The 24,893-nt window shown below is 44.1% G+C and overlaps 1 protein-coding gene across 2 annotated transcripts in view; it reads left to right on the forward strand.

The window, feature by feature from the left end:
* The first annotated feature begins 17,007 nt into the window (after nt 1-17,007).
* Nucleotides 17,008-24,893, forward strand: part of LOC121569962 (junctophilin-1) — a 107,557-nt gene continuing 99,671 nt past the window's right edge. Inside the window, exons 1-3 of one of the 2 annotated variants that reach the window (XM_041881329.1) lie at nt 17,008-17,092; nt 17,326-17,855; nt 23,806-24,559. In XM_041881329.1, coding sequence (XP_041737263.1) covers nt 17,477-17,855; nt 23,806-24,559 — 1,133 coding nt within the window. In that variant the 5' untranslated portion in view covers nt 17,008-17,092; nt 17,326-17,476. Of the gene's footprint in view, nt 17,856-23,805; nt 24,560-24,893 lie in introns of both variants that reach the window. The other variant, XM_045221441.1, reaches the window with a different exon arrangement.

Genomic DNA, 24,893 nt, shown 5'->3' on the forward strand with positions numbered 1-24,893 from the left:
ATAATCAGACTAAAAAATAAAGAAAAATATGTTTTATTGACACAATCATGATTGTTAAGAGGCCGTCTGCGCTCTTTTAAGGTCCTTACTACTGAAGAGTGTTGGTTTTAGGTGCGTAGGAGTCAAAATAAGAATACTGGAAGACATGGAGACCCACACGCTGTCGAAAAAATGAATACATCTAAAACTGAGTCTTAAATGCAAACTAAAGATGTTTAATAGAACATCATGTTTCCCAAAAAATCATAGTGCAAGAAAGTACATAAATGGAAGGTGAAAACAAAACATAAGAATTTTGGCCTCAAGCCATCATCAGATAGGTGCAGAGTAATGTGTTGTTCTACAGGGTCAGCCATCATCAGATAGGTGCAGAGAAGTGTGTTGTTCTACAGGGTCAGCCATCATCAGATAGGTGCAGAGAAGTGTGTTGTTCTACAGGGTCAGCCATCATCAGATAGGTGCAGAGTAATGTGTTGTTCTACAGGGTCAGCCATCATCAGATAGGTGCAGAGTAATGTGTTGTTCTACAGGGTCAGCCATCATCAGATAGGTGCAGAGAAGTGTGTTGTTCTACAGGGTCAGCCATCATCAGATAGGTGCAGAGTAGTGTGTTGTTCACAGGGTCAGCCATCATCAGATAGGTGCAGAGAAGTGTATTGTTCTACAGGGTCAGCCATCATCAGATAGGTGCAGAGTAATGTGTTGTTCTACAGGGTCAGCCATCATCAGATAGGTGCAGAGTAATGTGTTGTTCTACAGGGTCAGCCATCATCAGATAGGTGCAGAGTAATGTGTTGTTCTACAGGGTCAGCCATCATCAGATAGGTGCAGAGAAGTGTGTTGTCAGCCATAGTAGTATGATAGGTGCAGAGAAGTGTGTTGTTTTACAGGGTCAGCCATAGTAGTATGATAGGTGCAGAGAAGTGTGTTGTTTTACAGGGTCAGCCATAGTAGTATGATAGGTGCAGAGAAGTGTTTTGTTTTACAGGGTCAGCCATAGTAGTATGATAGGTGCAGAGAAGTGTTTTGTTTTACAGGGTCAGCCATAGTAGTATGATAGGTGCAGAGAAGTGTGTTGTTTTACAGGGTCAGCCATAGTAGTATGATAGGTGCAGAGAAGTGTGTTGTTTTATAGGGTCAGCCATAGTAGTATGATAGGTGCAGAGAAGTGTGTTGTTTTACAGGGTCAGCCATAGTAGTATGATAGGTCCAGTGTAATGTGTTGTTTTACAGGGTCAGCCATAGTAGTATGATAGGTGCAGTGTAATGTGTTGTTTTACAGGGTCAGCCATAGTAGTATGATAGGTGCAGAGAAGTTTGTTGTTTTACAGGGTCAGCCATAGTAGTATGATAGGTCCAGTATAATGTGTTGTTCTACAGGGTCAGCCATAGCAGTACAGCACCCCTTGGATGAAATGCCTTGCTCAAGGGCACATTTTACACCTTGCTGGTTTGGGCAATTGAACCAGCGACCTTTCGGTGACTGGTCCAATGCTCTAACTGCTATCTACCTGCTGCCAGGCCTATCTACCTGCTGCCAGGCCTATCTACCTGCTGCCAGGTCTATCTACCTGCTGCCAGGCCTATCTACCTGCTGCCAGGCCTATCTACCTGCTGCCAGGTCTATCTACCTGCTGCCAGGTCTATCTATCTGCTGCCAGGCCTATCTACCTGCTGCCAGGCCTATCTACCTGCTGCCAGGTCTATCTACCTGCTGCCAGGCCTATCTACCTGCTGCCAGGCCTATCTACCTGCTGCCAGGTCTATCTACCTGCTGCCAGGTCTATCTACCTGCTGCCAGGTCTATCTACCTGCTGCCAGGCCTATCTACCTGCTGCCAGGTCTATCTACCTGCTGCCAGGTCTATCTACCTGCTGCCAGGCCTATCTACCTGCTGCCAGGCCTATCTACCTGCTGCCAGGCCTATCTACCTGCTGCCAGGCCTATCTACCTGCTGCCAGGCCTATCTACCTGCTGCCAGGTCTATCTAACTTTTTTCATCCGTTTTCAACAAGGGTCAAAGTAGACTGAGTGTTCCATATCCATGTGAAATAAGAACACCACATACTGTATATCTGGAGCTATAACTGGTTATAACTGGGCCTATTCACAGATATACAAGGTTCCTATGACTGTCTGGTAGAGAGGATATATTAGCTCTGTGATTGGTTTATGAGCATTTTGTCATCTCATTTTATATGAGGCTGAACATGTGTGTATGTGTGTGTGTGTGTGTGTGTGTGTGTGTGTGTGTGTGTGTGTGTGTCTGTGTGTATGTGTGTGTGTGTGTCTTTGTGTGTGTGTGTCTGTGTGTCTGTGTCTGTGTCTGTGTGTGTTTCTCTGTGTGTGTGTGTGTGTGTGTTTGTCTGTGTGTCTGTGTCTGTGTGTGTTTCTGTGTGTGTGTTTCTGTGTGTGTGTTTCTGTGTGTGTGTGTGTGTGTGTGTGTGTGTGTGTCATGTCTTTGACACATACTCTACACTATCCAGAGCTCACAGTACTGAAAATAACCCAAGACTTTGTCTTAAGCTCTATTCATCTACTCTGGGTCTGCTCTGGGTCAGTCTGGGCACAGGTGGGTTATGCTGTCCAGAGGCTGTGTATTTACAAATCCCACTTATGCTACTTGTAGACCAGGGATAGTGGTTCCTGGGTACACTACTGGGGGATTGTGGACCATGACTGGGTAGACTACTAGGGGATTGTGGACTTGGACTGCAATTCAGGCCGGGATTCAATCTGATTGTGCTTTGACAGCTATATACAGTGGGGAAAAAAAGTATTTAGTCAGCCACCAATTGTGCAAGTTCTCCCACTTAAAATGATGAGAGAGGCCTGTAATTTTCATCATAGGTACATGTCAACTATGACAGACAAAATGAGAAAAAACAATCCAGAAAATCACATTGTAGGATTTTTAATGAATTTATTTGCAAATTATGGTGGAAAATAAGTATTTGGTCAATAACAAAAGTTTCTCAATACTTTGTTATATACCCCTTGTTGGCAATGACACAGGTCAAACGTTTTCTGTAAGTCTTCACAAGGTTTTCACACACTGTTGCTGGTATTTTGGCCCATTCCTCCATGCAGATCTCCTCTAGAGCAGTGATGTTTTGGGGCTGTCGCTGGGCAACACGGACTTTCAACTCCCTCCAAAGATTTTCTATGGGGTTGAGATCTGGAGACTGGCTAGGCCACTCCAGGACCTTGAAATACTTCTTACGAAGCCACTCCTTCGTTGCCCGGGAGGTGTGTTTGGGATCATTGTCATGCTAAAAGACCCAGCCACGTTTCATCTTCAATGCCCTTGCTGATGGAAGGAGGTTTTCACTCAAAATCTCACGATACATGACCCCATTCATTCTTTCCTTTACACGGATCAGTCGTCCTGGTCCCTTTGCAGAAAAACAGCCCCAAAGCATGAAGTTTCCACCCCCATGCTTCACAGTAGGTATGGTGTTCTTCGGATGCAACTCAGCATTCTTTGTCCTCCAAACACGATGAGTTGAGTTTTTACCAAAAAGTTATATTTTGGTTTCATCTGACCATATGACATTCTCCCAATCCTCTTCTGGATCATCCAAATGCACTCTAGCAAACTTCAGACGGGCCTGGACATGTACTGGCTTAAGCAGGGGGACACGTCTGGCAATGCAGGATTTGAGTCCCTGGCAGAGTAGTGTGTTACTGATGGTAGACTTTGTTACTTTGGTCCCAGCTCTCTGCAGGTCATTCACTAGGTCCCCCCGTGTGGTTCTGGGATTTTTGCTCACCGTTCTTGTGATCATTTTGACCCCACGGGGTGAGATTTTGCGTGGAGCCCCAGATCGAGGGAGATTATCAGTGGTCTTGTATGTCTTCCATTTCCTAATAATTGCTCCCACAGTTGATTTCTTCAAACCAAGCTGCTTACCTATTGCAGATTCAGTCTTCCCAGCCTGGTGCAGGTCTACAATTTTGTTTCTGGTGTCCTTTGACAGCTCTTTGGTCTTGACCATAGTGGAGTTTGGAGTGTGACTGTTTGAGGTTGTGGACAGGTGTCTTTTATACTGATAACAAGTTCAAACAGGTGCCATTAATACAGGTAACGAGTGGAGGACAGAGGAGCCTCTTAAATAAGAAGTTACAGGTCTGTGAGAGCCAGAAATCTTGGTTGTTTGTAGTTGACCAAATACTTATTTTCCACCATAATTTGCAAAAAAATTCATAAAAAATCCTACAATGTGATTTTCTGGATTTTTTTTCCTCAATTTGTCTGTCATAGTTGACGTGTACCTATGATGAAAACGTGTACCTATGATGCCTCTCTCATCTTTTTAAGTGGGAGAACTTGCACAATTGGTGGCTGACTAAATACTTTTTTTCCCCACTGTACCTTTTTAGGCAATGTTACAGCGGAGACTGCATTCAATCGGAAATTCCCTTTATATGGTTCATTGACGACAATGCGCGATCGGCTTGAATCCTGGCTTCAGTCACTAGAGATTATCTTACAGTCTTAGAATGTTGTTATGGAATTTTAGAGTAAGTTAAAACCTCTTGAGATGAAAGCACTTTGCACTGTTTCGCCGTGGCTGCGTTCATCAATCTAGCAAGAAGGCAATATTTTGCAGAGATGGGGAGAGAGAGAGGGCAGAGAGAGAGAGAGAGAGAGAGAGAAATTAAGAGAGAGAGAAATTGAGAGAGAGAGAGAGAGAGAGAGAGAGAGAGAGAAATTGAGAGAGAGAGAAATTGAGAGAGAGAGAGAGAGAGAGAGAGAGAGAGAGAGAGAGAGAGAGAGAGAGAGAGAGAGAGAGAGAGAGAGAGAGAGAGAGAGAGAGAGAGAGAGACAGAGAGAGAGAGAGAGAGAGAGAGAGAGAGAGAGAGAGACAGAGAGAGTTAATAAGTAATCTCCCACTGGGCACAAACTGGTTGAATCAACGTTGTTTCTACGTCATTTGTCAACGTATTGTAAAATGGAATCTATGTGGAAAATACATTAGATTTGCAAAAACTCATCAATGTAAACTGTTGTTTTTTGAGGGTGAAATTTCAACCAGAGGATTATGTCATCATTGTAACACAATTTCAATATAGACAAACCTTGTTGTATAAAATATGTAAATGTGTACTTTTGAAGTAACGTCAGATCTTCAGATATCCACTATATGAAAGCCAACAGGCTGACCAGCACCTCTTAATGGAGAGCCGATCTATCTCCCGCTATTCATATGGTCTGCCATCCAGGGTTTTAACCAATCCCTGCTTAGCTTCGATATGTATCACTGATTATTACCAATGTGCTATAGTGAGAATGACAGTTGAGAGATATCTTTAATAACTAAATAGATTCATGGCTGCCGTCGAAGTCATTACAAAGGGTGAGACTTTCATGTTTTGCTCTAGGACACCCACAGGCCTCACAAGTCTCGTCTGAGGTCTCCTGGTACCAGTTTAAAAAATGAATAAAAGTACTGAACAAATATATATATACGCAACATGCAACAATTTCAAAGATTTTTACTGAGTTACAGTTCATAGAAGGAAATCAGTCAATTGAAATAAATAAATTAGACCCTAAACTATGGATTTCACATAAATGGGCAGGGGCGGAGCCATGGGAGGGGACGGCATAGGCCCACCCCTTGGGAGCCAGGCCCAGCCAATCAGAATGAGTTTTTCCCCCACAAAAGGGCTTTATTGACAGAAATACTCATTTGAATGGGCTAATAGCAGTAAGGCCAAATGTTTATATAAAAAAAAAATATATATATACTTAAAGGGGTCTTAAAATTCCAAATCAAATAGCTAAATTATCCTTGGTATGACCTTCTTAAAACAATTCCATATAGCTTAGTAGACACACTCAATCAAACAGACTCCAACCTCTCCACAATGGCCGAGACCAGAGAGCTGTGTAAGGACATCAGGCATAAAATTGTAGACCTGCACAAGGCTGGGATGGGCTACAGGACAATAGGTAAGCAGCTTGGTGAGAAGGCAACAACTGTTGGCGCAATTATTAGAAAATGGAAGAAGTTCAAGATGACGGTCAATCACCCTCAGTCTGGGGCTCCATGCAAGATCTCACCTCGTGGGGCATCAATGATCATGAGGAAGGTGAGGGATGAGCCCAGAACTACACGGCAGGACCTGGTCAATGACCTGAAGAGAGCTGGGACCACAGTCTCAAAGAAAACCATTAGTAACACACTACGCCGTCATGGATTAAAATCCTGCAGCGCACGCAAGGTCCCCCTGCTCAAGCCAGTGCATGTCCAGGCCCCTCTGAAGTTTGCCAATGACCATCTTGATGATCCTGAGGAGGAATGGGAGAAGGTCATGTGGTCTGATGAGACATAAATAGAGCTTTTTGGTCTAAACTCCACTCGCCGTGTTTGGAGGAAGAAGAAGGATGAGTACAACCCCGAGAACACCATCCCAACCGTGAAGCATGGAGGTGGAAACATCATTCTTTGGGGATGCTTTTCTGCAAAGGAGACAGGACGACTGCACCGTATTGAGGGGAGGATGGATGGGGCCATGTATCGCGAGATCTTGGCCAACAACCTCCTTCCCTCAGTAAGAGCATTGAAGATGGGTCAAACAACGACCCGAAACACACAGCCAGGGCAACTAAGGAGTGGCTCCGTAAGAAGCATCTCAAGGTCCTGGAGTGGCCTAGCCAGTCTCCAGACCTGAACCCAATAGAAAATCTTTGGAGGGAGCTGAAAGTCCGTATTGCCCAGCGACAGCTCCAAAACCTGAAGGATCTGGAGAAGGTCTGTATGGAGGAGTGGGCCAAAATCCCTGCTGCAGTGTGTGCAAACCTGGTCAAGACCTACAGGAAACATATGATCTCTGTAATTGCAAACAAAGGTTTTTGTACCAAATATTAAGTTCTGCTTTTCTGATGTATCAAATACTTATGTCATGCAATAAAATGCAAATGAATTACTTAAAAATCATACAATGTGATTTTCTGGATTTTTGTTTTAGATTCCGTCTCTCACAGTTGAAGTGTACCTATGATAAAACTTACAGACCTCTACATGCTTTGTAAGTAGGAAAACCTGCAAATTCGGCAGTGTATCAAATACTTGTTCTCCCCACTGTATGTGATTATTACTGGTTTTCTATATGGCGAGCATATGGGATCAATTTATGCACCTAATGTTCATGAAAATACCTTTATTGCAAAACTTGTAAATGATATGGCCTCACTGGCCGGCTCTGTTCTGTGTTTTAGGAGGAGACTATAATTGTATATTGAACCCACTGGTCGATCAAAAACCTCCCAACCAGAAGGTATCTAGGCAAACTAAGGGTATACATAATATTTGTGATGATTTCTGTCTGCATGGTAAAATTGGAGGATCCGTCCAATGAGAAGGACTTAATTTTTTTATTCCGCCAGACAGAAATATATTTCTTGAATTGACTACTTTCTAACTTCACAGCTGGTTTTCGACCCAACACAGTCTTGTGATATCGGTATCATGTGTTTGTCGGCCCATTCCCAGGTCAGCATAGTCATTGACCCACCTTAAAGGGTGATGGTTAAACCCTACGTTATTTAACACACCCCAATTCACTGTATTTTTTAAAAAGAATCAATGTAATCTCTATATGGAGAATAATGAAACCCCCAATGTGTCTCCTTCAATCAATAATATATAAGGAATATTATTTCCTATGTCGCAGTTAAAAGAAAGAAAACATTTAAACTACAGTTGGACTTAAAAGTGAAAAATAAGGCAACTTGAAGATTAATTTAAAAGGACTTCCTCCAAAACAGCTCTTCGAAGAATTACAACCTGCAAGATTCAGCATTAGACCAACTGTTTACAGACAGAGCAGAAGATTCAGCATTAGACTGAACTGTTTACAGACAGAGCAGAAGATTCAGCATTAGACTGAACTGTTTACAGACAGAGCAGAAGATTCAGCATTAGACTGAACTGTTTACAGACAGAGCAGAAGATTCAGCATTAGACTGAACTGTTTACAGACAGAGCAGAAGATTCAGCATTAGACTGAACTGTTTACAGACAGAGCAGAAGATTCAGCATTAGACTGAACTGTTTACAGACAGAGCAGAAGATTCAGCATTAGACTGAACTGTTTACAGACAGAGCAGAAGATTCAACATTAGACCAACTGTTTACAGACAGAGCAGAAGATTCAGCATTAGACTGAACTGTTTACAGACAGAGCAGAAGATTCAACATTAGACTGAACTGTTTACAGACAGAGCAGAAGATTCAGCATTAGACTGAACTGTTTACAGACAGAGCAGAAGATTCAACATTAGACCAACTGTTTACAGACAGAGCAGAAGATTCAGCATTAGACTGAACTGTTTACAGACAGAGCAGAAGATTCAACATTAGACTGAACTGTTTACAGACAGAGCAGAAGATTCAACATTAGACTGAACTGTTTACAGACAGAGCAGAAGATTCAACATTAGACTGAACTGTTTACAGACAGAGCAGAAGATTCAACATTAGACTGAACTGTTTACAGACAGAGCAGAAGATTCAACATTAGACTGAACTGTTTACAGACAGAGCAGAAGATTCAACATTAGACTGAACTGTTTACAGACAGAGCAGAAGATTCAGCATTAGACTGAACTGTTTACAGACAGAGCAGAAGATTCAGCATTAGACTGAACTGTTTACAGACAGAGCAGAAGATTCAGCATTAGACTGAACTGTTTACAGACAGAGCAGAAGATTCAACATTAGACTGAACTGTTTACAGACAGAGCAGAAGATTCAGCATTAGACTGAACTGTTTACAGACAGAGCAGAAGATTCAGCATTAGACTGAACTGTTTACAGACAGAGCAGAAGATTCAGCATTAGACTGAACTGTTTACAGACAGAGCAGAAGATTCAGCATTAGACTGAACTGTTTACAGACAGAGCAGAAGATTCAACATTAGACTGAACTGTTTACAGACAGAGCAGAAGATTCAGCATTAGACTGAACTGTTTACAGACAGAGCAGAAGATTCAGCATTAGACTGAACTGTTTACAGACAGAGCAGAAGATTCAGCATTAGACTGAACTGTTTACAGACAGAGCAGAAGATTCAGCATTAGACTGAACTGTTTACAGACAGAGCAGAAGATTCAGCATTAGACTGAACTGTTTACAGACAGAGCAGAAGATTCAGCATTAGACTGAACTGTTTACAGACAGAGCAGAAGATTCAGCATTAGACTGAACTGTTTACAGACAGAGCAGAAGATTCAACATTAGACTGAATTGTTTACAGACAGAGCAGAAGATTCAACATTAGACTGAACTGTTTACAGACAGAGCAGAAGATTCAGCATTAGACTGAACTGTTTACAGACAGAGCAGAAGATTCAACATTAGACTGAACTGTTTACAGACAGAGCAGAAGATTCAGCATTAGACTGAACTGTTTACAGACAGAGCAGAAGATTCAACATTAGACTGAACTGTTTACAGACAGAGCAGAAGATTCAGCATTAGACTGAACTGTTTACAGACAGAGCAGAAGATTCAGCATTAGACTGAACTGTTTACAGACAGAGCAGAAGATTCAGCATTAGACTGAACTGTTTACAGACAGAGCAGAAGATTCAGCATTAGACTGAACTGTTTACAGACAGAGCAGAAGATTCAGCATTAGACTGAACTGTTTACAGACAGAGCAGAAGATTCAGCATTAGACTGAACTGTTTACAGACAGAGCAGAAGATTCAGCATTAGACTGAACTGTTTACAGACAGAGCAGAAGATTCAGCATTAGACTGAACTGTTTACAGACAGAGCAGAAGCATCTATTTTCCAGTCTGGACACAGATTATATGAACATGGAAATAAACCAGGTCGACTCCTCTCAAGACTGGCAAAGAACAGAACTGCACTAGACGCTATACCTTCATTAAAGGACCAATCGGGGGGTGGGGGTGGGGGGGTGGGGGGTGGGGGGGGTGGAATGATTCACCGCTAGGGAAATAAATACCATTAGTGCTACCTGCCACTCTACAGCTCAGACTTCAGCAATAATCCGGCTGACATGCAATCCTTTCTGGATAAACTATCTCTCACAACAATACCTGTAGGAGACAGAGGATTACTATGTAAGGAGATATCCCAAGAAATAAATACAAGAGGCGGATTAAAAGCCTTAACAATGGGAAATCCCCAGTTCCCGATGGGTTTTATAAGAATTGTCAAGATTTCTTAACGGAACCGCTACTCAGAATGTATACCAGGGGCAAACTCCCTCCATGTTAAACCATGCTGATATGTATCTCCTTCTTAAGAAAAAGAAACCAGCTATAGGCCTGTGTCTCTAAATCATGTGGCCAGATCTTATCCTTAGCTAGGAGACTAGGAAGATATCTACCAACTTGAAAAAAAAAAGCTTGACTAAACTGGTTTTATAATGCAAAGGCGTTCATTCACTGATGTCAGACGTCTCCTCAGCATAATACGACACCGTGATCGATCACAGCATAGAGCAGCGTCTCTATTGCATGCTGGGAAAGGCATTCGTCCGAGTAGAATGGACATTCCTGTTTAAAGTACATTACCTCTTTGAAGTGGGAGAACATTGTGTTAACTGGAGGAAGTTGATATGCCTCAGGTACAGCATGTAGCTATAGCCCCTTCAGGCCGCTGTGGTAATAAATGGATACAGTCACCCATTTTGTTTTTAGGTAGAGGGACACTGTCACGATCGTTCATTAACGAGAAGGACCAAGGCGCAGCGTGATATGCATTCATATTTATTTCCGTACTGAACACACGACAAAAGAACAAACGAAACGTGAAGTCCAAGGTAGACAAAGAACATACCTCACACGGAACAAGATCCCACAACTGACTGGTGCCAAAAGGCTGCCTAAGTATGGTCCCCAATCAGAGACAACGAGCTACAGCTGCCTCTGATTGGGAACCAAACCGGCCAACATAGAACTACACACACTGTCACCCCGCTCCTCCGCACACTCCACTGGCTTCCAGTTGAAGCTCGCATCTACTACAAAACCATGGTGCTTGCCTATGGAGCTGTGAGGGGCCATGATCAGACCCTACACCCAAACGAGGGCACTACGTTCATTCACCTCTGGCCTGCTAGCCCCCCTACCTCTACGGAAGCACAGTTCCCGCTCAGCCCAGTCAAAGCTATTCGCTGCTCTGGCACCCCAATGGTGGAACAAGCTCCCCCATGACACCAGGACAGCGGAGTCACTGACCACCTTCCGGAGACACTTGAAACCCCACCTCTTTAAGGAATACCTGGGATAGGATAACAGTAATCATTCTACCCCCCCCCCCCTCCCCCCAGTGGTGGTTGTCCCACTGGCTATCCTGAGTTGAATGCACCAATTTGTAAGTCGCTCTGGATAAGAGCGTCTACTAAATGACTTAAATGTAAATGTAAATGTACACATAATGGAGATTCACCATAGAATTAAATACAACATGGAAACTCCACACCCTGGCTCAACATTTAAGAGTCCCCAGAGCCAGGGCGTGACAGGCACACCAGGACTGGCCACTGACACCTCTGTTATTTGCCTTGGTATGAGAGCCCCTGGCAGAGGCTATACGCACCCAGGAAGGTCTTACAGGTGTCAAGATTGGACAACAAACCCACAATATATCTCTGTATACAGACTACATTTTTCTATTAATTTCTTACCCAGGAACCTCTATTCCATTTTTTAACATTTTAGTCATTTAGCAGACGCTCTTATCCAGAGCAACTTACTGTTAGTGAGTGCATACATTTTCATACTATATATTTTCATACTATATATTCCCATTCTTATTGACTTAATTAAGAGGTTTAGCTCTTTTTCTGGCTACAAAATATAAGCTATGCCCCTAGGGAACTTGAGTGACAACAAAAATTTGAATGACTTCCCGTTACATTTATTGGGGTGTAAAAATCTTTGAATAAACTTCACAATCTGTCTAATAGCAACTTTGCACCTGTATTTACAGGTTAAGGAAGACTTGACAGATGGATGGAGCTGCCATTATCATGGATGGGTAGAATTAATTTGATTCAAATGAATGTTTTACCCAGACTTTATCCTCTCCAGATGGTCCCATTATATATAACGAAAAATAATTTTTTAGGAGCTCAATAAATACCTCTCAGACTTTATATGGCACAGAAAATCACCGAGGTTGAAAATGAGTAAACGGCAGCTACTGTATAATGTAGGGGGACTGGCACTACCTCATTCGCTATTTTATAACTGGGCATGTCATGCTCACATAACTACAGAATGGCTCAGAGATTAACATTGCTCTAATTGGCTCAGAAAATGACTCCTGCTTCACATCTCCATACTCATTAATCAGTGTTATGACTGGTGACAGAAACTCAGTCGACATAGAAGTGAAACATAACCCCATTCTTAACAGCACCTTTAAAGATCTGGAGAGATATTTGCAAAACACCTTCGGAGAAAGGATTACTTTTTTGGCTCTGCTGATTAATAACAAGGTCTTTCCCCCGGTGTCTCTGATATCGTTTTCCACCTCTGGTACCAGAAAGGTATAAGGTCAATATCAGATATGTTTGATGGTGACACGTTGCTATAGTTTCATTTGATTGAATCCAAGATGGCGCTCCCCCTACAGAAACCAATACGAACCCAAGTGAACAATCTCCTGTTGAAAGATGAAAGACCTAAACACATTATTTCTTCATGTTATGCTGCTATACATTCTAACGTTGAAAGTCACTCAAGTGCTCTGATTAGGGTATGGGAAACTGAACTGGGAAGAGGCCCAGAAATTTCAAATTGGACAAAGGCTATGCTCGAGGCAAGACAACTGATCACCTGCAACAATGTGCAATATATGCAATAAAATATTCTGCCAAGTGTTCGTAGGACCCCCATTATATGGAATAAACAGGGTTAATAGGACTACCTTTATGTGGACTAAAAGTGTTCATAGGACTTGGATATGGAATAACAGGGTGGTTCATAGGACCCCCATTACAGTGGGGGAAAAAGTATTTAGTCAGCCACCAATTGTGCAAGTTCTCCCACTTAAAAAGATGAGAGAGGCCTGTAATTTTCATCATAGGTACACGTCAACTATGACAACAAACCTACCATTAAAATTATAGACTGATAATTTCTTTGTCAGTGGGCAAACGTACAAAATCAGCAGGGGATCAAATACTTTTTCCCCTCACTGTACAGGGGGTACCAGTACTGAGTCCATGATAACTTGGCTATATACACGGGGTAGCAGTACTGAGTCCATGATAACTTGGCTATATACAGGGGGTACCAGTACTGAGTCCATGATAACTTGGCTATATACAGGGGGTACCAGTACTGAGTCCATGATAACTTGGCTATATACACGGGGTACCAGTACTGAGTCCATGATAACTTGGCTATATACAGGGGGTACCAGTACTGAGTCCATGATAACTTGGCTATATACAGGGGGTACCAGTACTGAGTCCATGATAACTTGAATATATACAGGGGGTACCAGTACTGAGTCCATGATAACTTGGCTATATACAGGGGGTACCAGTACTGAGTCCATGATAACTTGGCTATATACAGGGGGTACCAGTACTGAGTCCATGATAACTTGGCTATATACAGGGGAACCAGTACTGAGTCCATGATAACTTGGCTATATACAGGGGGTACCAGTACTGAGTCCATGATAACTTGGCTATATACAGGGGGTACCAGTACTGAGTCCATGATAACTTGGCTATGTACAGGGAGTACCAGTACTGAGTCCATGATAACTTGGCTATATACAGGGGGTACCAGTACTGAGTCCATGTGCAGGGGTACCAGGTAGTCGAGGTAGATACAGTATGTACATATAACTAGGAATAAAGTGACTCGGCAACAGCATAGATAATAAACAGTAGCAGCAGTGTATGTGATGAGTCAAAAAAGTTAATGCACATAGAGCAGGGGTGTCAAACGTCCGGCCCGCGGACCGGATCAGGCCCGCAAACGGGTTTAATCCGGCCCGCGAGATGATTTTGAAAAAATGAAGGAAAAAAATAAAATAAAATAAAAAATAAATTGGTAAAGTATAAAAATGCGCTGCAATTTTTCAATAAAATAAACTGCTGTTCCAATTGCGTCCACTGGATGGCGCAATAGCAATTGTGTTAAGCAAGCAAACTGTTTATACCGGGGCAGAGCAAGTAGGTCAAGCACGTGCAGCCAATGAGCTACTTTGTTTTGTTTTATGTTGATGTGCTATTGTTTTTAATTGATTTTATTTAATTTTTATATTTAACCTATTCTTGACTCTGTGGTTCTTGCACTTGTTTGGGGAACAGGATTTCATTATTTTTATCTACATTTCTGCCTGAGAAATGACACCCTGATATAGTTCTGTGATCTGTGAAACAGTTCTGTTAATCACTGAGGCATTGTGTGTTTGTGTGTTCTTTTTCTTTAGAATTTTCAAATAAACTTGACGTGTTTTATGATTAATAGTGATGTTGTGCTTGTACTATTTTGGACACACTGTCCTCAGGCTCCAGCTTTATGTTGTATGTTGATCGTATTAAAACAAAGAAAACAATCTGAAGTTGTTGTTTTTAAGTTATATATACCACGATTTTTCCGGTCCGGCCCACTTGGGAATAGATTTTCCTCCATGTGGCCCCTGAGCTAAAATGAGTTTGACACCCCTGACATAGAGGGTCAATGCGGATAGTGCTGGTAGCTATTGGTTAACTATTTAACTAACTATTTAGCAGTCTTATGGCTTGGCGGTAGAAGCTGTTCAGGGTCCTGTTGGTTCCAGACTTGGTGCATCGGTACCACTTGTCGTGTGGTAGCAGAGAGAACAGTCTATGACTTGGGTGGCTGGAATCTTTGACAATTTGTAGGGCCTTCCTCTGACTCCGCCTGGTATAGAGGTCCTGGAGGGTAGGGAGCTCACCCCAGTACTTACTCCTCTCTGTAGCGCTTTGCGGTCGGATGCCGAGCAGTTAGTTGCCATACCAGGCGGTGATGCAGCCAGTCAAGATGCTCTCAATGGTGCAACTGTATAACTTTTTGAGGATCAGAGGGCCCGTGCCAAATCTTTTCAGCCTCCTGAGGTTAAAGAGGAGAGGTCGTACACTCTTCACGACTGTGTTGGTGTGATGTTGACCACGATAGATCCTTAGTGATGTGGACCTCACAGGAGGCTGCTGAGGGGAGGACAGCTCATATTAATGGCTGGAACGGAGTGAATGGAATGGCATCAAACACATGTGGAAACCAGGGTGTTTGATGTATATGATACCATTCCACAGATTCAGCTCCAGCCATTACCACGAGCCTGTCCTCCCCAATTAAGGTACCACCAACCTCCTGTGGTGGACACCGAGGAACGTGAAGCTCTCGACCTGCTTCACTACAGCCCCATCTATGTGAATGGGAGCGTGCTCTGCCCTCCATTTCCTGTAGTCCATGATCAGCTCCTTTATCTTGCTGACAATCTAAACCAGCAAAATGTAAACAATTATTGATCGACTATTTCCTTTTTTTTTTTTTCGTACTTGCAAGCATTATTTCTTGCACAAAGGGTCCATGAAGAGAACGGTTAATCCAGAAAATCAGTATTATTTTGATTAGCATGTTGCTAAACTTAGCCTAGTCAAGGCAACACACCACCTGAAAGGCTACCCTTGAGGAGCTGTCCGTTGCGGAAGTGCTGATACAGCATGGTGCTGAGACACTCACATTCTGGGAATTGAAGGACTGTGTCCAATGATACAGTGTCTGCTTGGATGCTGTGGGCTTGGTGCTTTCTGTGACAGCTCCACTCTCTTGCTGTACCTCCTCAAACAGCATCCTTGTTGATGAGGATTTCTTTCTCATGCTGAGACTAGGCGCTGTTTTCCGACGCCATTTTAGCTGTCTGTCGCTGTGTTGTGCTTGGGACGGACAGATAGGAGTTAAACCAGCCCTTCACCTCGCTGCCTCATCGGACGGCATCACACCCCTCTGAGGTTCAACACTGATGCTGAACGAATAAGAGATTTACATTTCAAATGTTTGGCAGTTAGCTGACGCTCTTATCCAAAACGACCTATGAATGAACATCGTTCCTCTCAAAAGATCACAACTTAGAGTAGGCTATGTATGCCTATGTAACCTATTATGTAATCCTATGTGGTTGAAGCCCTATTTAGCTATACTGTAGGCTATGCAACGTAGGCTATTTGTTTAGTTTTTTTGCAACGGGTGTAATAAAATAGCAAGGAGGACTAGTTCTAGAAAGGGGTCTGTCATTTGATAAATCCTCGCTTGAGATTAGGTTGTAGTCCACCCAATGCAGAAGTCCTACGTGTATAAACTCCTCTCTGTAACAAGTGTGTCACCCATTGCTTCCAGCCACCAGCAGAGGTCGCTGTTAGCCTATCCATTCCCTTTTCCAATCTCTCGTTGTCTTTGATTTGTGGGTATTGTCAGTACCGTAATGACAAATGAATAGTTTCCATTCGATTGAAGCCAATATATTATCATCATGTCCAAACTGATTGAATAATCACGTCGTGTAGAACTACAGAGTAGAACATTCGAGTAGCCTGAAATACAACAACAATCTGTCATATTAAATGTCGTTTTTTTTCATTACAACATTTACAATTGAGAGCTTCAGCAATCTTACAGTGACCACATAGGACATATATATATATATATATATTTGATCCCCTGTTCATTCACACCTCCAAAATAGCCGTTCCGTAGAGAGAACACACCTGTGCGAGGCAAAAGGCGCGCGTTTTTTTTTTTTTAAGTCACGGCACCGCCACCGGTGGCAGCCGCAGCAGCAGGTTGCAATCTGACGGTTGTTCCGCTATTTGAACTATGATTTACTGGCGAACAGCCGCACATAATTCAGAGGGCTCGAGTGCATACACCCTCATAATTAGCTGAGGGGGTGGTGGGGGGTTGTGGTGGGAGGTTCTACTGGCGTGACGTGGCAATTGGCAGTGTCTTTCTTGTTCGGCGACTCGATGCTTCTCTCTCTCTCCCTCTGTGATCAGTGGGTGAGAGGGGGGAGACGAGCTATCACACTGCAGCGGATACACCGTGCGTCTCCGGTAAATTACGCTTCCCTCCCCATTCATACACTCACACACACACACACACACACACACACACACACACACACACACAATGCACACACATTTCTGATACACACACATTAACCACATCACGCATGCTTTTTTTTTTTACATATCAACCTCTTGGAACAGACACACTGCCCATGATCACCACCACCTCTACCATCATCACTGTTTTTTGTTTATTTTTTTTCTTATTGTGCAAACAGAGTCACCGTCTCGTTGGCTCATCTCTCTGTTTTCTCCACCTCTCCGCTCCCTGCTGGATCCCTTCTGGGGGAGGAGGTGGGGGGTAATAACACGACACCATTGAGTAATTCTGCGGCCGTAGCGTTCTGCTTCATTTCTCGGCTGTTCTGAATGACGGGCGGAAGGTTCGACTTCGACGATGGAGGAACATACTGCGGAGGGTGGGAGGACGGCAAAGCCCACGGACATGGCATCTGTACGGGGCCAAAGGGCCAGGGCGAGTACGCCGGCTCCTGGTCGCACGGCTTTGAGATAGTGGGGGTGTACACCTGGCCCAGCGGGAATACGTACCACGGCTACTGGTCCCAGGGGAAGCGGCATGGGCTGGGGGTCGAAACCAAAGGGAAGTGGACTTACCGCGGCGAGTGGAGCCACGGCTTCAAGGGTCGCTATGGACTGCGACAGAGTCACAATACACCTGCCCGCTACGATGGGACGTGGAGTAATGGCCTACAGGACGGGTATGGGATTGAGACCTATGGCGACGGTGGTAAGATATACTATTATACTGTTATACAGGATTGGCGTGTTGTTTTTGGAATCGTGCGTGTGTCTCTTTAAACCGTGAACCAGTGGGATCTGTCGTGATGGGTTGTGGTTTGGCGTGCGAAAAGGTTCATGAAGGGACATCATGGACCGATAATGGAGATGTGACTGTCTATAGCGTTGGTTTATTATAGGGTTGTAATAGCTTTATTACGGGGTTGTAACTTTTCACATTTAGACAGATTTGGTGATTTTGACTTAAGCTCCATTACGCACAAGGGAACATGCTCGCGACGGTGCGCCATAACATATTTTATTTTAATAATAAGTAGATTCCACGCGATCATTTTGATTAAGCGTCAGTTCATTAGTCAGGACGATGCATGGGTTCTCTCTCTGTGCTAGCTGCATGGGTTCTCTCTCTGTGCTAGCTGCATGGGTTCTCTCTCTGTGCTAGCTGCATGGGTTCTCTCTCTGTGCTAGCTGCATGGGTTCTCTCTCTGTGCTAGCTGCATGGGTTCTCTCTCTCTGTGCTAGCTGCATGGGTTCTCTCTCTGTGCTAGCTGCATGGGTTCTCTCTCTGTGCTAGCTGCATGGGTTCTCTCTCTGTGCTAGCTGCATGGGTTCTCTCTCTGTGCTAGCTGCATGGGTTCTCTCTCTGTGCTAGCTGCATGGGTTCTCTCTCTGTGCTAGCTGCATGGGTTCTCTCTGTGCTAGCTGCATGGGTTCTCTCTCTGTGCTAGCTGCATGGGTTCTCTCTCTGTGCTAGCTGCATGGGTTCTCTCTCTGTGCTAGATGCATGGGTTCTCTCTCTCTGTGATAGACTATAGCTGATTGTGTTATTCCGTGACCAGCAAATAGCGTTTTCAGTCATTGATTTATACTACACGTGACAGTAACAGTAGCAGTGTATTCGGGGTGATGGAGGGCAGAGAGATAGAGACAGTTTGTGTGTGTGTGTGTGTGTGTGTGTGTGTGTGTGTGTGGAATGGGCAAAATCAGGGCAAAGTGCGTGCAGAGCAAACTCTAGCTAGCAGAGAGACTGCCATCTAGCTTATTATAGCTGGACTATCACCTAGCCTATAGGCCTATCCGTGGTATGATAAGACTTAAAATAGGTTATTCATATTGAAGCCTGTTCCTTTCTGTCAGTAAACAGCCTGTATGGAGATTCCATACGATGTGTACTGTATGCATGGTCCCCTATATAAACCCTTCATTCTCCTAATTTACACAATCAGAGCTGTTGACACCCTGACTGGGTGCTGAAAGTGAGACCAGAGCAGGTTGACAGACACATCAGTTGATCTCTGATCTGACCTGCGTAGTCAAAGGAGTATTCCCAGACCACAAGGGACCTTGGTTACTGTCGATAACTGGTATTCTCTATGATACGTCATTCACTATATCACATTAGTCCTGTTGATACCATCTGATGTTATCAAAACAAACCTCATCCCCAAGTACTGTAATACATTAGTGACATCACTAAGCAGCATTTCCTACTACATAGGCTACTCCTGATCAGAAGAGATGGACATATAAATCAAATCAAATTTTATTGGTCACATGCGCCGAATACAACAGGTGCAGACATTACAGTGAAATGCTTACTTACAGCCCTTAACCAACAGTGCATTTATTTTTAACAAAAAAAGTAAAAATAAAACAACAACAAAAAAAGTGTTGAGAAAAAAAAGAGCAGAAGTAAAATAAAGTGACAGTAGGGAGGCTATATATACAGGAGGGTACCGTTGCAGAGTCAATGTGCGGGGGCACCGGCTAGTTGAGGTAGTTGAGGTAATATGTACTATATAGTGTAACCTTCTAACCCCACAGTATATACAGTGCATTCAGAAATTATTCAGACCCCTTAACTTTTTGCACATTTTGTTAAGTTACAGCCTTATTCTAAAATGTATTTTTTTTAAATGTCCAAATCAATCTACACACAATACCCCATAATGACAAAGTGAAAACAGGTTTTTAGAATTTTTTGCTACTTTATAAAGAAATTTAAAAAATGGTTTATTTACATAAGTATTCAAACCCTTTGCTATGAGACTCGAAATTGAGCTCAGATGCATCCTGTTTCCATTGATCATCCTTGAGATGTTTCTACAACTTGATTGGAGTCCACCTGTGGTAAATTCAATTGATTGGACATGATTTGGAAAGGCACACACCTGTCTATATAAGGTCCCACAGTTGACAATGCATGTCAGAGCAAAAACCAAGCCATGAGGTCGAAGGAATTGTCCTTATTGCTCCGAGACAGGATTGTGTTGAGGCACAGATCTGGGGAAGGGTACCAAAAACATTCTGCACCATTAAAGGTCCCCAAGAACACAGTGGCCTCCATCATTCTTAAATGGAAGAAGTTTGGAACCACCAAGACTCTTCCTAGAGCTGGCCACCCGGCCAAACTGAGCTCCAGAGTTCCTCTGTGGAGACGGGAGAACCTTCCTGAAGGACAACCATCTCTGCAGCACTCCACTAATCAGGCCTTTATGGTAGAGTGGCCAAACGGAAGCCACTCCTCAGTAAAAGCCTGCTTGGAGTTTGCCAAAAGGCACCTAAAGGACTCTCAGACCATAAGAAACAAGACTCTCTGGTCTGATGAAACCAAGATTGAACTCTTTGGCCTGAATGCCAAGCGTCTTGTCTGGAGGAAACCTGGCACCATCCCTACGGTGAAGCATGGTGGTGGCAGCATCATGCAGTGGGAATGTTTTTCAGCGGCAGGGACTGGGAGACTAGTTAAGATCGAGAGAAAGATTAACGTAGCAAAGTACAGAGAGATCCTTGATGAAAACCTGCTCCAGAGTGCTCAGGAACACAGACTCGTGCGAAGGTTCACCTTCCAACAGGACAATGACCCTAAGCACACAGCTAAGACAATGCAGGAGTGGCTTCAGGACAGTTCTCTGAACGTTCTTGTGGCCCGGACTTGAAACCGATTGAACATCTCTGGAGAGACCTGAAAATAGCTGTGCAGCGACGCTTCCCATCCAACCTGACAGAGCTTGAGACATTTTTTTTACAATCCATTTTAAAATAAGGATGTAACGTAACAAAATGTGAAAAAAGTCAAGGGGTCTGAATACTTTCCGAATGCACTGTAGCTACCCCGCTGATCCTAAGGGTCAGTTGAAGACCTAGCGGTAGCTATCGCCCTGATCTGAAGGGTCAGTTGAAGACCTAGCAGTAGCGATCACCCTGGTCTGAAGGGTCAGTTGAAGACCTAGCGATAGCTACCACCCTGATCTGAAGGGTCAGTTCAGTTGAAGACCTAGCGGTAGCTATGACCCTGATCTAAAGGGTCAGTTCAGTTGAAGACCTAGCGGTAGCTATAACCCTGGTCTTGAGGGTCAGTTGAAGACCTAGCGGTAGCTATCACCCTGATCTGAAGGGTCAGTTGAAGACCTAGCGATAGCTACCACCCTGATCTGAAGGGTCAGTTGAAGACCTAGCAGTAGCTATCACCCTGATCTGAAGGGTCAGTTGAAGACCTAGCGATAGCTATCACCCTGATCTGAAGAGTCAGTTCAGTTGAAGACCTAGCGATAGCTACCACCCTGATCTGAAGGGTCAGTTGATGACATACCGGTAGCTATCACCCTGATCTGAAGGGTCAGTTCAGTTGAAGACCTAGCGATAGCTATCACCCTGATCTGAAGGGTCAGTTGAAGACATACCGGTAGCTATCACCCTGATCTGAAGGGTCAGTTGAAGACCTAGCGATAGCTATCACCCTGATCTGAATGGTCAGTTCAGTTGAAGACCTAGCGAAAGCTATCACCCTGATCTGAAGGGTCAGTTCAGATGAAGACCTAGCGGTGGCTATCACCCTGATCTGAAGGGTCAGTTCAGTTGAAGACCTAGCGATAGCTATCACCCTGATCTGAAGGGTCAGTTCAGTTGAAGACCTAGCGATAGCTATCACCCTGATCTGAAGCGTCAGTTGAAGACCTAGCGATAGCTACCACCCTGATCTGAAGGGTCAGTTCAGTTGAAGACCTAGCGAAAGCTATCACCATGATCTGAAGGGTCAGTTGAAGACCTAGCGGCAGCTATCACCCTGATCTGAAGGGTCAGTTGAAGACCTAGCGGTAGCTATCACCCTGATCTGAAGGGTCAGTTCAGTTGAAGACCTAGCGGTAGCTATCACCCTGATCTGAAGGGTCAGTTGAAGACCTAGCGGTAGCTATCACCCTGGTCTGAATGGTCAGTTGAAGACCTAGCGATAGCTATCACCCTGGTCTGAAGGATCAGTTGAAGACCTAGCGATAGCTATCACCCTGCTCTGAAGGGTCAGTTGAAGACCTAGCGATAGCTATCACCCTGGTCTGAAGGATCAGTTGAAGACCAAGCGATAGCTATCACCCTGCTCTGAAGGGTCAGTTGAAGACCTAGCGATAGCTATCACCCTGATCTGAAGGGTCAGTTGAAGACCTAGCGATAGCCACTAGCCACTAGCATTGTATTACTGTATTATCTTCATTAATAATAACTCCAACCTAAAGGCCTCAATGCCTTTTTTGTGCCAGTTGTATTTCTGTGGGATATATACCATATAGTAATACATACACTACGTCCCAAATGCCACCCTATTCCCTTTATAGTGCACTACTTTTAGGGCTCTGGTCAAAATTAGTGCACTAAATAGGGATTAAGGTGTGATTTGGACTCATCCATAGAGTATTTAGGTCATAATGTATAATAATGAACCCATAAACCTACATCATCATCAGATTGAATGACAATAATGCACACTCTAGAATGCCTTTCAAGCCAATCAGAAATGAGTATTCAACAATTCCACGGTATAAGTGTTTACAATAGATATACTACACGTTTACAATATAGAACGGTAGCAGCCTCAGCAGTTAATGAGATTCATGCCAGAATAGCTGTCAAGTGGGGCTTGTAGCTGAGTTCCATGCTTCTCAGTTTACAGTCATGATGAATAGCTATGTCATACACTGAGTGTACAAAACATTAAGAACACCAGGTCTTTCCATAACATAGACTGACCAGGTCAATCCAGTTATGATTCCTTATTGATGTCACCTGTTAAATCCACTTCAGTCAGTGTAGATGAAGGGGAGGGGAGACAGGTTAAAGAATGATTTGTTAAAGAAGCCTTGAGACAATTGAGATATGGATTGTGTATGTGTGACATTCAGAGGGTGAATGGGCAAGACAAAATATTTGAACGGTGCCTTTGAACGGTGTATGGCAGTAGGCGCCAGGCGCACTGGTTGGTGACAAAAAATGCAACGCTGCTGGGTTTTTCAAGCTCAACAGTTTCCCGTTTGTATCAAGAATGGTCCACCACCCAAAGGACATCTAGCAAACATGACACAACTGTGGGAAGCATTGGAGTCAACATTGGCCAGCATCCCTGTGTAAACGCTTTCGTCCATGCCCCGACGAATTGAGGCTGTTCTGAGGGCAAAAGGGGGTGGAACTCAATATTGGTGTTCTTAATGTTTTGTAGACTCTGTGTACAATCTGCTGATGATGTAGGTTTACGGGTATCTATCCATCCATAATGACCTAAATACTCAATGGACTAGTCCAAATGACACCATCATCTGTTAAAAATAGAGCACTATGTAGGGAATGGTGTGCCATTTGGGATGTAGATTATGTTTCTGCAGATTCCCATTGTTCGGTCTGAATTATATTAATCTAGGCTACCAGGTGGGTTTCCTTTCCATCTAATCAATGTCTCTGTAAGTCATGAGCTTGATGTTGTTGTAGGACAGTAGTATCCTAATTGAGAGCGTTGGGCCAGTTTCTCTCTGTGCCTTTTAATGTGGCTTTTAGTCATTACTTTTAAGATCAATCAACCAACCAATCAATCAATCAATCAATCAATCAATCAATCAATCAATCAATCAGTCAATCTATTCACCCCCATCTGTATTGTCCTGTCTCTCCTCCAGGTACCTACCAGGGCCAGTGGATGGGCGGGATGCGGCACGGTTACGGCGTGCGCCAGAGTGTTCCCTACGGCATGGCAACGGTGATCCGCTCTCCGCTCCGTACTTCTCTGGCATCCCTACGCTCCGAGCAGAGCAACGGCACCGTGCTCCAGGACCTCTCGGGTGACACGCCCACCGGCGGCCGCGGCGGGTTCGTCCTCAACTTCCACTCGGACAGCGAGGTGGTCACCGGGAAGAAGAAGGGTCTGTTCCGCCGCGGCTCGCTGTTCGGGAGCCTCCGCCGGCTCCACAAGTCCGAATCGAAGTCGTCCATCTCCAGCAAGAGGAGCGCCGCTATGAGCCGCATCAGCTCCTCCGACGCAGACGCCAACTCCACCGTCTCCCTGGGCGACGGAGAGCTGCCGGAAGAGGACCTGCTATTGGAGGATCACGTGGACGCCACCACCACCGAGACGTACATGGGGGAGTGGAAGAACGACAAGCGCAACGGGTTCGGCGTCAGCGAACGTTCCAACGGGATGAAGTACGAGGGGGAGTGGCTGAACAACAAGCGCCACGGTTACGGGTGCACCACCTTCCCCGAGGGCAACAAGGAAGAAGGGAAGTACAAGAATAACGTGCTGGTGCGTGGAATAAGGAAGCAGTTGATCCCGCTAAAGAACCCCAAAACCAAAGAGAAGGTGGACCGGGCCGTGGAGGGGGCGCAGAGGGCAGGCGCCATCTCCAGGACGAAAGTGGAAATAGCAGCTTCAAGGTAGGTCGGTGAGGTGTTTGTGTGTGTGTATGTGTGTGTACCATGGTATTACTGTATAACAGCTAGCGTGGTATTACTGTATAACAGCTAGCGTGGTATTACTGTATAACAGCTAGCGTGGTATTACTGTATAACAGCTAGTGTGGTATTACTGTATAACAGCTAGCGTGGTATTACTGTATAACAGCTAGCGTGGTATTACTGTATAACAGCTAGCGTGGTATTACTGTATAACAGCTAGTGTGGTATTACTGTATAACAGCTAGTGTGGTATTACTGTATAACAGCTAGCGTGGTATTACTGTATAACAGCTAGCGTGGTATTACTGTATAA

This window comes from Coregonus clupeaformis, chromosome 7 (assembly GCF_020615455.1).
Source record: "Coregonus clupeaformis isolate EN_2021a chromosome 7, ASM2061545v1, whole genome shotgun sequence".
Classification (NCBI taxonomy): Eukaryota; Metazoa; Chordata; class Actinopteri; order Salmoniformes; family Salmonidae; genus Coregonus; species Coregonus clupeaformis.